Here is a 13813-nt window from a genome sequence, read left to right as displayed (position 1 = left end):
TTCATGTTTTACACTGTCCGATGTTTCCCTTCACCCACTTTTCTTCTGTCTGTCCCTAAGGGAGGGGGTTGTACGTAGATCACTGTGACCAGTTACCCCTTTCTCCTCCACCTTCTCCTTATCCTCCTGGTATTGCTACTCTCATTAATGGTCCTGAGGGGTTTATCTGTCCTAGAATTCGTGTTTCCAGCTCTGATCTGTACCAGTGTACATCCTCTGGTCTAGCCAGAATTGTAAGGTAGAATTGGGATCATAATTGGGGGTTGGGGGGAGGGGAATATTAAAGAATTAGAGGAAAGTTGTATGTTTCATCAGTGCTATACTGCACCCTGACTGGCTCATGTCCTCCCTGCAACCCTTCCGTAAAGGGATGTCCACCTGTCTACAGATGGGTTTTGGGTCTCCACTCCTCACTTCCCCATGACATGACTTTTGTTCTTTGGTACCTGATACCTGATCCTATTGACAGCTCGTGATAACACAGGCTGGTGTGCTTCTTCCATGTGGGGTTTGTTGCTTCTGAGCTAGATGGCCGCTTGTTTATCTTTAATCCTTTAAGACCCCAGACGCTATATCTTTTGAGAGCCAGGCTCCATCAGCTTTCTTCACCACATTTGTTTATGCACCCACTTTGTCTTGGGAAGGTGAGCATCATGGGATGCCATTTTAATAGAATGAAGTGTTCTTGCATTGATGTTGTCATCATTTTATTCACATATTGTTCTTCCATCTGTCACACCTCTATTCACCATGTGACGTCTCTACTCCAGTCACTGATTTGTCTTATACGTTACTTCCCAAACTGTACTTATAAATCAGCTGGCAGTCAGGACTCGCCAATTTAACTATTCGGTACTTTCTTTATTTTGTCCTAGCCCCCTATTTGAAGACAGGGTGTTCTGAAGGCAAAAGCACTACCTCATACCAGTTTACACCACTAGTTCAGTACTATGAAAGTCCAATGAAAGTATAATGTTGGTGAGATGATGAAGGTGAGGAAATGAAATTCTGAGCACTTCTGAAATAGATGCTTATAGTATTTATTTACTGGATGCATAAATCTTTAAAATTCATTCTTTAGAGGAAGAGATATTCTGTAAGGTGTCTGTAGACTCTGGTACTTTTAATTTTGCTGTATTGCAAAACAAAACACTCAAGAGCAAACATGGTATTGGACTAGTAATAAAGACAAGCTACAAAGTCATAAATGTAAGAAAATAACCATTTTCCTAAAACTGCTAGGCAGATTCCTTTATCTCTGCATATACTGCACCTGTATATACAATATGCATAGGAAATGAATGGTGCAAAAAATGCTGGAAACAAAAGAAAGCAAGCACAAATCATTTGTCACCACACATTATATGTGAAAATACTATAATCTGTATGCTCTATGGGAGCACAGAATATACCTATCTTATTTACTTTTAAAAATCTTTAGCTTCTGGTACAATGCCTGTAACGTAGCAGGTGTTTAGTAAGTAACTGTGTATGAATAAATTAAGACAGAATCTTAAAATAATTGTAATTACACAAAAGTGGGCTCTTTTCTAATAAAGTTGAACAACTAAAAATGCCAGCACCAAAAACATAGAAAAGTTATTCTGATAAAGTGAGTAGCAGAGCTCTACAAAAATGAAGAAATATCTTTTTATATTATTTTGGTACTCTGTCTCCCAGAGCATTCGTCTAATGCTAAAAGTTTATTTACAGAAAAGTTTACAGAAACTGTTACTAAAGTTTATAAGACACTTAGTTGAGCGAAACAATTCTATTTTATTCCTCCTTATATTCCCATGTGAAACTTGCCCTTCAGTTTGATGGCTCACTTTTGTAAATACTTAGAAGCATTAAGAAAATATACAAATAATTAGCATGAATAAAATGGTAACTATTTAAGAATGTGAATAACTGAGATATGAAATTGCTCAAATATTTATTTTCTTAAAATAGTAGGATTTGTCTGCTTACAGCTGTGTCATCAAAGAGGTTGAGTAAAGAAATGAGAAAGGCTCGTCGGTGTTGGCGGTTCCCTCGGATCATGGAGTAGAGGTGTGAACACAAAGCACTAGAGGACTCGTCTTGTCTGAAACCCCTGACGGGATCTTTGAGGCACGTGTTGATTGCCTGTTGTACTTGGTAAGACATCTTCATACCAGCCACTGCTTTCATCTGAAACCAACAAAAACTTCAAATTAAAAACAAAACACACTGAGCAATACATTCTGAGGCTAGCATAAGTACCTGGGTTTCTTATTTACACAACAAGCACAGGCGTCTAGTGCTGGAAGGAATGTTCAAGGTCATGTCTTCCAAAGCCCTCATTTTATATGAGAGCAAACTGCGGCCCAAAGGAGCTGCTGGCGCCAAGCTCATAAACTAGGGATGAGAACCCCTGCCTCTTGATTCAAGTCTGGTGTGCTTGTTGGACTACCCACTCACACATGTTCGGAGAGTTAATTTTAAACTAGAAACCACACCCTGGGGGCAAACGTAGTTGCATAAGTAGAAAGTGAGTCTGAAGCAGAACATTTTGCTTCTTCTGAATGTGGGCAGGACATTTATCAGAGAAACGGTTTGTCAAAAAAAATATAAGATTTGTGTTTCACAATTTAAAAATACATACATGAATGAATCCAGCATATTTTTTGTCTATTTCCACAAGCTGCTGGTCAGCTTTGTTCCGCATAGCAGGCTCTGGGTCTGTGCCCATGGCAATCAAATACGGCACACACTGGAAATAAAAATAAAAGGTTTATAAGACACCACAGTAGTGAAAGCTCTACACATTATTTCAACCGATGTTAAAACTCATGGTAGATCTGGGAACGAGCTTTACAGGCCTTCCTCCTACAAAGGCTGTAGTTCAGAGCTCTTTGAAGATGATCAACTTTTCTTTAGGTGGGGCTTAAAGCAAAAGCACTGGTGTGCCAGCAAAAATATGCACGTACTAAAATTGGAAGAGTATCCGTGTATGTTTGAAGTTTTTCAAGCAAATGATGGCAACCCTTTCCCATTTCTTTATGACACAGACTTCAAATGCATAACCCAGTAATTTTCCAAGCTTGATTGAATTTGCTATGTAAAAAAATATGGAGCAAAAATGTAATTTGCTTTGCATACTCAAAGCTAGGTAAAATGGATATGCTTTCCCATAAGGCTGATTTTATTTATTTATTATTGAGTTATAATTAACTTATCATACAATTCAATGATTTAATCATATCAAGAAGGGCTATGGTTACAATCAACTTTGGAACGTCTCCACCTTCTTTTACACATTGATGCTGATTCCCCATATTCTCCTCCCTTTTCCTCCTTTCCAGATCCCCTTACTACCTTCATATTTCCTTCAATCCCAGTTTCCATATACAGATAACTATCACGTCTAGCTCAGACACAAGCAACGACCCATCAATAAAGGCCATATAAAACCAATAGACACCTTGATCTAATACAAACAGAGCAAATGAAAAGTTTAGAATAAACTTCACACTGGGTCCATAGGACCATTAGGTTGATTTTAGATGTGGTTTAACTGATTGGACAGTTGGAGAGCTAGTCCTTTGCCAACGGTCATACTCATTATAGTTCTGAAGTCAGAAACACTCCAGAAGTGGTAGGTGGATCTGAATCAGACAGCAATGACGGTGATAGAAAAATTGCACGCAAAAACACCTTTTACGAAGTGGACATGGCACCAAGAACAATGGGTGGGCACAAATTAAGTCCTAGATAGTTTATAAAGAATTGTAGCTTATGGAGTAAAATTTAGCTTAAGTACACATCAATTTAGAAAACATTATACCAACGCTACATTTCTCAAACTATATTGTGGACTTGTAAGCAAATAGTCTTCTTGTTCTTAGAAAATACATGTTAAAATATTTAGAGGTAAATGAATTCCCCTTTGGGTGGATTCAAACTTCCCATCTTTCGGTGAACAGTCAAGTACTCAACCATTTTGTACTACCCGGGACTCCGAGTCATCACGAACTAAGTAGGTAACTATTAGTGCACTTGTTCAGAAAACGGGAGTGTGCCCCCCCCCCGCCCCGGTTGGGACATACACAGCAAGTTTAAGTATAGCACACTGTAACATTGTAGAAAAAATGTCCAGGAAATTTACAGCCAAATTAAGAATTCTAAAGTGTATAGGTTGTGATTATCTAATAAATTCACTTTTTATCTTATGGCATTCCCCTGGCATGCCAGATACTATATCCTACTAAATCCGCATTTAGTTTCCATTCCTCAGTAAAGCTAATGTCTTATTACCATCAATGAATCTGCAAATTAAATACTTCAATGAATTTCATAGTTGATATTACCTCCAGTTTACAGATGAAGAAACATTATAAATAGTTGACTTCTCTGTGGACTGAAACTCCATTCTGCTTAACAATTGAATTATACCCTTAAATGGACTTAACTCTCTTGACATTGTATCCTTTTGTTTTTTAAGAATGAGTAAATATGAATTAAAACAGTCATTCCTATTTATAAAATAACTCAAGTACATGTTCTATAAATAGAAAAGGGGCATCTGTTTGATAGGAATATTTTAATTATCTTACCATAATGACAACTGAGGAGATATTCTGAATATTGGATTTTTAAGATTTTAGGATCAAGATGGTTAAAGACCAAGAGTATATAAAGCAAAAATCCAAACAAATGGCCATTCAGTTGACTTAGAATCCCAGCAACCCCATGTATTCCAGAGTAAACTGTACTCCAGAGTTATCAATGTCATAATAAGTAGATCTCCAAGACTTTCTTCTGAGGCACTTTCTGGGTTCAAATTATCAGCCTTTATGGATCTGAAATCTTAACCATTCATTCCAAAATGAAAATAAGAACTGTTTTTTTTCTAATCAAAATGATATCAAATGACAACAATCTGCCTCTTTAGCAAGTGCTGTGCTGTGAAACATGCTTACCTGAACTGGATGAATAAGACCTTGATTTAGAGTCAGTGCAATGACGTTTAGGGCAAAGTGACGTACACTTGACTGGGTGTGAAAAAATGCCTCAAGCACCTGTTTGAGGTAAAGCTGCATAATGGAACTACTCATCCCTGAGGAAACATCTCCCATTTCTTTCAAATCTTCCTGTTTTGCAACTTTCTTCCCTATAAAAGGAAGTATAGGGTAAACACACACATCAAGAGCACATACACTAACTGCTCCAGAAATAGACCACAACAGAAATCACAAAGCAGCCAATGGCTCTTGATGCTCTCACTCTTACTTCTTTTTAGAGACTGTGACAGAAGCCCTTTTGAAAATCTGATGAGAGCTAAAACTTTTGCTCCATCAAACTGTTAATATCTGCACACATAGGAAAATTTACATTCTAGCTTAGGGAATACCGTAAAAGCCTCGTTATAGATTTCATGTTAATGGTCAATTCAGCTAACTCCTTCATTTTACAAATATGGAAATTTTGGTATCTAGACTGGAAAAAAAAAAAAAAGAAAGCCCTAAGAGCATCATAGCTGTCTGTAGCTGCATCATAAAACGTTAAGTTCAGGGGAGGGGGGAGGAAGGGGGAGCTCATCTCAAGGATCAAAACATAACACCCCACTCTCCCCTTGGGGGATGAACAACAAAAACATGGGTGAAGGGAGACTGCGGTTGGTGCAAGATATAAAAATAGTAATTTATAATTTATCAAGGGGTCACCAGGGTGAGAGAGGGGAAGGGAGGGGAAAAAAAGAAAAGCTGATACCAAGGGCTCCAAATAGAAAGTAAATGTTTAGAAAATGATGGCAAGATATGTACAAATTTGCTTGACACATGGATGCATGGATTGTTATAAGAGCTATACGAGGCCCCAATAAAATGATTTATTTACTAAAAAAAATGTAAGTGCAGTTTTTGACTTACAGTCTCTATCGGCCTGCTGCATACGTGTGTCCTCTTCTTGTAGGTAGGTCTGGAGGTTTTTTAACACTTGTATTTTTAAATTTACTGAGGAGTTCTTATCAGATAAAATACTATTATAGAGATTTTTCACCTCTTGCTCGAACATCAAACTTGGATGCTGAATAAAGGCAAATCCTAAAGGAGAGGGGGAGGAACATTTCTTGAGAAATTCTTATTAATGACATGGCATTTAATGAAAATGTTCAAAGTTACATAAAGAGCTCCTTAAAAATGAGTAATGCAGGTAGCCTTTCTAGAGAAACATTAGAGCAGGCACTTCTTCCCCCATGAATTAGAACAAGCAATTGCACTTCGAAGGAGAAGTTCACGCCAGAGGAAACCTTGAGGAGAGAGGAGGACCTCATGCCTAGGGGAGTGGACTAGGAGTCAGGCGTCTTTGGGTTCTTTCCCTGGCTCCACCACTGACTTGCAGTGTGACCTTGGGCAAACTACATAATGTACGTGGCTCAATTCTCCATCTGTAAAATGCAGACAGTAAGATTTACCAATCACCTACCTCAAAGGATTTCAGAGGTAATGTCTGTAAGTATTTTCCCAGATCCAAAAGGCATTATGTTGGCAATATTTTAATAAAATACTAAAATACTTGAAAAAACAGAATAAGGATAAAAGAAATTGCTAAAAATACATCTTCTACAGAATTGTAATGAAGTCGCAGTGCTGATTTCTATGATCATTTATTAATAAATAGCAAATTAATATTATTTTGTTTATTTGTAGATAATGTTTATTTGTAGATAATGCTTATGGGAAGGGTTAAGGGGGAATCCTTGATCAATTTGATAGCAAATATTATTGATGCCAAAAAATAAACTAAACTCAGAGCATAACTCATCCAAGGTCACATAGGGTAACTATGGCCCAGGCAAAATGTCTTTTATTAATGGGCTTTAGAGGCACTGTTTTCTGGATGGGCTGACCTCTTTTGGTTTGAGTTTGTACTATTTGTGTTAGACTTAGCAGTAGTACTATCAACATTGCCTCTCCAATGAACTTATAGCTCAATCAAATATTTCAAAGGTCCACTATATGTTAACTCTTGTACTGATATATGAAGGGATCTACAAAAAGTTTGTAGAAATTCCATTATCTTTCGATTCCATTTTCCACGAACTTTTGGAAGATCTCTCATAAACCCTGAATAAATGATAGCCAATTTTAAATATTCAGCTGAAAGGATGAAGAATAAGATTAAATTTTATTTTAAAAAATCAGCAAACAGGTTTTAATCAGTTTAGTAACTTACTAGCTTTTATTATTCATTTTTATTCAGGAGATTGTAATACAAACTGACTGCTCATCCATTCAAGCTTTGTTAACACTATCTAAATACAGTTTCCATGTAAGCTTATTAACCTTATAGGGTAGTTTTATACATATTTACAAACAATTATTTAGCCAGTCTGTTTTCACATATAGTTTTAAAATACACACAGTTCAGGTACTGTAAGACTATCCTCCACATATTTCCCCTATATTTGAATTTCTTTCCACATAAGCCACACAGGCTTACCCCTCTGTGAGAATATGTCTTACAACATCAGTTCTCCTAGAAAACAATATGAAAGATGTATCTATCCTAACTGTTCCTTCTGTGTCAGTTACCATGTGCTTCTATAGAAAACACAGGCTATGGAGATTGTCTATCATTTTAAATCAGAAATGGTGGAGGCATTCCATGACAAAGTTTTGTAATGAAAAGAACTAAAAATACTACAAAGTCTTTCTTCATTAAAATGCTTTAATGATGTTTTTAAGAAACTTATATGAAGTAGGGGTAGGGTAGAGTATTACAATCTCTATTTTAGTAATGAAATAAATGAACAGACAAATGACTTGTACAAGGTCACCCAAGAAGTCAATGCTGAGCCAAGAATGCAACCCAGGTGTCTTAACTTCTAGTCCTATATACTATACACCAGATTCTACTGCCAAACAAAACACATTTAAATAAACCAACAATTTAAACTCACAATATTTAAACGTCTGCTTTACCATGCCAACAGCTGAAACTATAAAGACTTCACTTACCTAGACCAATGATAGCTTTTGTTTGTACTTCTTCATCTGAATGTTTTGTAAAATACATCAACAGTTCAAGTACTTTATCCTTTATATTAACCTAAGGGTTGGGGAAAAACACATGAAGTGTTCACAAAGAGTAATTTAGACCATTTTTCAACTCTAAGGAAAATAAATATCTAAAAGAAAGCATCGAGAATTTCCACGTGTTCCACTAAAAAAGAGATGGAGTCTACTTATTTTAATTAAACAATCTTGTTGTCATGGTGTTCATTCCAACTCCCAAGGTCCTTTTATTGAGTTTCTGAGATTATAAATCTTTCATGGGAGCAGATAACCCTCCTCTGGGGGGTTTGAGTTGGCACCTTTACTTACGATTAGCAGCCTGCATCTAACCCACATTGCCACGAGGGCAGATTGTTTCAGATATTTCAGTACTATTCAATGTATGGGTGTGTGAGTAAAGCTTCTGTCCAAATGTAAATCAATGTACCTTTGTTTCATTGAAAAAGTTCTTCAGAAACAAAAAAGTTAGCTTCTGATCTAAACAGTTTTTCTACTGCTACAAAGCCCATCCATCTAAGGTTCACAGAGAAGTACCAAGCAGGGCAGAGACCTGCAGCCAGTCCAAACTTGAAGTAGCACTGCTGGAGATGTCTCATTCCACTCCTCAGTGTACACAGACACAGGATTCTAATTTTCACAGCATATTATGTATTACGATCTTTACCTTGCTGTTGCCTTTAAAATCTTCCAGATCAAAATCAAAATGCCGACACAGTGCTCCAACAGTAAAAAGGGACCTAAGAAGTGCTGGTTTGTTTGTTAGCAGTGAAGTGTTATTTGGATCCTCTTGATGCTGACTTTTTAATTTTGAAATGGCACCTAATAAAAAACAAATGATATTTAGTTACAACAAGCTCTATCCTTGAATTACTTTGTTCAAATAATTACTAATTAATTTATGTCTACAAGTGCTTCCCGTATGTCTAAAATTAAGAGAGCACTTCTTTTTTTTTAAAAAACACCTCATTGGAGACTCATACAACCCTTACCAATCCATCCATACATCAATTGTATAAAGCACATTTGTACATTTGTTACCCTGATCATCCTCAAAACATTTGCTCTCCACGTAAGCCCCCGGCATCAGCTCATTTTTCCCACTCCTTCCTCCCTCATGAACTCTTGATAAATTTATAAATTATTTTGTCATATCTTACACTGTCTGACATCTCCCTTCAACCACTCCTCTGTTGTCCGTCCCCCAGGGAGGTTACATGTAGCTCCTTATAATCAGTTCCCCCTCTTTACTCCACTCTCACCACTGGTCCTGAAGGGATCATCCATCCTGGATTCCCTGTGTTTTCAGTTCTTTTCTGTACCAGTGTACACCCTCTGGTCTAGCCAGATTTGTAAGGTAGAATTGGGATCGTGTTAGTGGGGTGGGGTGGGGTGAGGAAGCATTTAGGAACTAGAGGAAAGTTGTATGTTCCACCATTACTGCACTGCACCCTGACTGGTTCGTCTCCTCCCTGCAACCCTTCCGTAAGGGAAGTCCAGTTGCCTACAGATGGGCTTTGTGTCCCCACTCTGCACTGCCAGTCATTCACAATGATATGATTTTTTTGATGCCTTATACCTCATCCCTTCGACACCTCGTGATCACACAGGCTGGTGTGCTTCTTCCGTGTGGGCTTTGTTGCTTCTGAGCTAGATAGCCGCTTGTTTACCTTCAAGCCTTTAAGACCCCAGATGCTGTATCTTTTGCTAGCCGGGCACCATCAGCTTTCTTCACACTTGCTTATGCACCCATTTGTCTTCAGTGATTGTATCATGGAGGTGAGCACACAATGTTATGATTTTTTGTTCTTTGATGCCTGATAACTGATCCCTTTGGCACCCTGTGATCACACAGGCTGGTGTGCTTCTTCCATGTGGGCTTTATTGCTTCTGAGCATGATGGTCACTTGTTTACCTTCAAGCTTTTAAGACCCAAGGCACTCTATCTTTTGACAGCTGGGTTCCATCAGCTTTCTTCACTACATTTGCTTATGCACCCGCTTTGTCGTCAGTGATTGTGTCAGGAAGGTGAGCATCATGGAATGGCAGTTTAATAGAACAAAGTATTCTTGCATTGAGGGAGTACTTGAGTGGAGGCCCAATGTAAGAGGACATTTCTTAGAGCCTGAAAACATCCAACCTTCCTAACTTTTCACTAATGAAGAGAGACATTTCAAAAGTAACCAGAGAGTGAATCACGGAGGCCAATGGCCCCTTACACTTCCTCTGTCAGATGTGTTCATAATGAGCTGGGATGCCATGGGACTAATTTTAAAGCACAGGCACTGAACTCACCATAGTATCTATTGAAACAGGCCCACACAAATTTAAAATTTTGCGTCACTTTATTTACAACAGCGCCAAGGCAGCTCACACAATGCTGCACTACCTAAAAGATACAAAAAATGTTACTGTTAAACAAAAGCTAAAAGACCAAGGCAAAAATGTTTATGCTAAATTAAAAACATATTTTTCAAATGCATGCAACTTGGGTCATGTAATAAAATACAGTATAACTTAATGTTGACATATTATAGGCTTTCATCAACTCATTTGCAATCTATAGAGAGGGTAACCAAGGGTTTGTTTGTTTGTTTCTTAGGGTTATGGTGAGAGGTAATAGATACGTGAATGTAGATAATGACCTAAAATTAATTGTGGTGATGTGGTGTTGACTACACAATTCTTTTGGATATATTTTAACTATTAAGTTGTATGGGATGTGAATTAGATGTCAATAAAACTGTTAAAAATTATCATTTACAAATAACTCATATATACCAATCAGTCATGAGATGATACATTGAAACGCTTACGGTCATGCCATATTTGATGATGAGCTTCATTAGATCTTCTTCAATGGTGGCAAGGAAAGTTTCACTTGGATGCTCCATTAGGGGTACAACCAGCTCTAGGATTTTTGCAACATTGCAGATAACCATGAAGTCATTTTGTGTCTATAAGGAGAAAATGAATGCTTTATAAATAATCAAAACCAGAAAAGAAACTAAATATAGTTTTATGTATTTGGAGATACAAAAGTATTAGACAAGTAAACTTTCAGGATAAACAAAGTCTGTTAGAACAGAGTTTTGTGTATACTCCCTGGCCCCAAGTGTTGAGAACCTGGATTCTAGCTTTGTGACTACCTTACTACGAGACTTAGTTCATGTAATCATAGTGCTAGTTATAAATTCCTCTATCCTCACTTAGAATTTAATAAAATAAATTCTAAATTATTAACGGAGCATTTTATAAAGACCAGTAAAAATTTTTTTCGGTACAATTTTTACATAGTCCTTAGGTATAAAATTTCTCTAATTGAATATGTTTAAACCAACAGTCTCCACTTGGAGGTAAGTTGGCCATCCAAGCTAATTTAGCAGTATCGACAAACACTTCTATTACAATGGTGTGGGAGGGAGTCAGGAAAACTCCCCCAGCACCCAAAGGCCACAGACAATGCTCAACATTCTAAAATTTTCAGAGTAATTCCTCACAACAGAGACTTTTCTAGCCCCAAATGCCGAGAGTAGCAATGCTGACAAACCTGTGCTGTGACAAATACATTCATGCAGCACCCCACAACTAGGCAAGGCTCATTTCTGTTCAAAATTTAGACATTTTTCTTTGAATAAACAAATAAGCATATGTCCAAAAATTAGTGCATGAGGAAAAAGCACAAATCAGAAGGTACAATGGGTGTGCACTGAAAAGTCTCTCTCTCACCCTCCTCTCTTCCCTGGTCATCCAGTTATGCTTCCCAACAGCAACCAAAGTTACTAGGTTTTTCACATGCTGTTTTATTTTTAAAAATTAGTTATGGCTTTCAGCATAGGGTTATTACAAGTCTAGCCAAGCTATCAATTTCTTCATTCTTAACAATACATCATTGACATTCATTTAGGAAGTTCTGTATTTATTAGTGCTTTGCCATTTATTTTGCAAAAAAATGTTCTTGTCTTTTAAATTTAGTTAGTGTTAATATTAAAAATTCCGTAACATTTATCCAAGACAAAGATGAGTTGAGGAGGGACTAAGAAGCTAGATAAATGGAAATAGAACACATAGAATGAGAATGTTGAAACACTGTGGAAATTGTAACCAACATCATTCAACGATCAGAAAAAGAAAGAAAAAGAAATTCCAGAGGGAGATCCTTATCATTCCTGGCAACATTCTTAGAAAACTGGCCTAGGTTTTCTTGTGGCCAGGAAAACTTTCATGTAGTCTCTGAGTTCTTTTAAAAGGACACCTTCAATCCACATGGAATTTATTTGGGTTTATGTTCTTTGGTGAAAATTTAAATTTAATTCTAAAAGGTTAACCAACTTTCTTAGCTTTTAAAAAAAAAGTTCTTTACTGTGCTTATTTTCAACCTCTCACGTTATTATCTGTAATGATTCTACTGTACTTTGGTCTGTTTCTCTTTTCCCAGCTCCTAATGCTCTTTGCTGGTTTAGTGCTTTCTGTAGTCTGTTCCTTATGTCTAGCACTTAGCATTCTGTTCTCCATGCAGATCCTTCAGGTCTGGGCTCCCATGGCTCCCATCCAAGAGGATATTCCTCCTGACAACCCTATCAATTTGTAGTTACCTATCTGTAATCATCAATCATAGGAGGCTGTCAGTACATGCTCTTGGAATGAACACATGCACCGTTCTCTCTATCTGAACTCTGATTCTAGCTTCAGGGTATTTCTGGCATTGAAGTATCTGATGTCTAGAAAGAGTCCAGTGACTGGTAACAATACTGATAATGTAGCTTCCAAATATCTCTTACTAATGCATGCATGAATCGAAAACTGTCCCTTCTACAATATGGATGAACTTTGCAAATACTATGCTGTTAATTAATCCTAATAGGATAAAGCTATTAGTATGGTTTCACTAATATACAACTCCTATAATATGCAAAGGTATAAAGATTTGAGCTTAAGGCTGTGGTGGAACCACTGTTAAGGCAGCACTGAGTTTTTACTTAAGGGGATGGAAAAATTGGCATTGGGAATTGGTAACAACAGTACAACATAGCTGATACAATTGGGTTTTACTGAAAAGGTACATGTGAAAAATGCTGAATTGGCAAATGCTATGTTCTCAATCATTTAAGCAGAACAAGGAAACACTGAGTGATTTGACATTAGGAAAGGTTATCAGGGTCTAACCATACTTATTCAATCTGTATGCTGAACAAATACTCAGAGAAGCTGGACTACATGAAGAACTTGGCAACGGGTTTGGAGGAAGGGTTAATAACAATTTGTCAAGGGTTTCATTTTGCTTGGACCCACAATCAATGTTCATGGAAGCAGCTGTCAAGAAATCCAATCATGTACGACACTGGCCAAAACTGCTGCGCAATACCTCTTTAACATGCTGAAGAGCAAGGATGTCACTTTGTGAACTAAGGTGTATCTGACCAAAGCCATGGTGTTTTCATTTATTCATTCCATATGCATGTAAAATTTGGGCAGGAAATAAGGAATATAGCAGAAGAATGGATGCATTGGAATCATGGTGCTGATGAAGAATACTTAAATTACCATGGATTGACTGCTTGCTAAAAGAACAAAGCTGTCTTAGATGAAGTAAAGTAAGAATGCTTCGTAGAAGGATGGTGAATCTTTGTCTCTAGTACTTTGGACATGTTATCAGGAGATACCAATCCTTGGAGAACATCACTATTAAGTAGTAAGGGACAGCAAAAAAGAGAAAGACCTTTGACAGGACGAATTGAACAGTGACTGCAACAATGGCCTCAAACATAACAATCACT

The 13813-nt window shown here is 37.3% G+C and overlaps 1 protein-coding gene across 2 annotated transcripts in view; it reads right to left on the bottom strand.

Moving 5' to 3' along the window:
- Positions 1-13813, bottom strand: part of NIPBL (NIPBL cohesin loading factor) — a 228890-nt gene that overhangs the window by 10910 nt on the left and 204167 nt on the right. For both annotated transcript variants that reach the window (XM_075540939.1, XM_075540940.1), the window contains exons 35-42: positions 10853-10993; positions 10332-10425; positions 8704-8858; positions 7983-8073; positions 5892-6065; positions 4944-5134; positions 2627-2734; positions 1972-2172 (exon numbers count right to left, since the gene is read on the bottom strand). In XM_075540939.1, coding sequence (XP_075397054.1) covers positions 1972-2172; positions 2627-2734; positions 4944-5134; positions 5892-6065; positions 7983-8073; positions 8704-8858; positions 10332-10425; positions 10853-10993 — 1155 coding nt within the window. The remainder of the gene's footprint in view (positions 1-1971; positions 2173-2626; positions 2735-4943; positions 5135-5891; positions 6066-7982; positions 8074-8703; positions 8859-10331; positions 10426-10852; positions 10994-13813) is intronic.

Source organism: Tenrec ecaudatus, chromosome 2 (assembly GCF_050624435.1).
Source record: "Tenrec ecaudatus isolate mTenEca1 chromosome 2, mTenEca1.hap1, whole genome shotgun sequence".
Classification (NCBI taxonomy): domain Eukaryota; kingdom Metazoa; phylum Chordata; class Mammalia; order Afrosoricida; family Tenrecidae; genus Tenrec; species Tenrec ecaudatus.
This window is presented reverse-complemented; position numbering and strand designations above follow the sequence as displayed.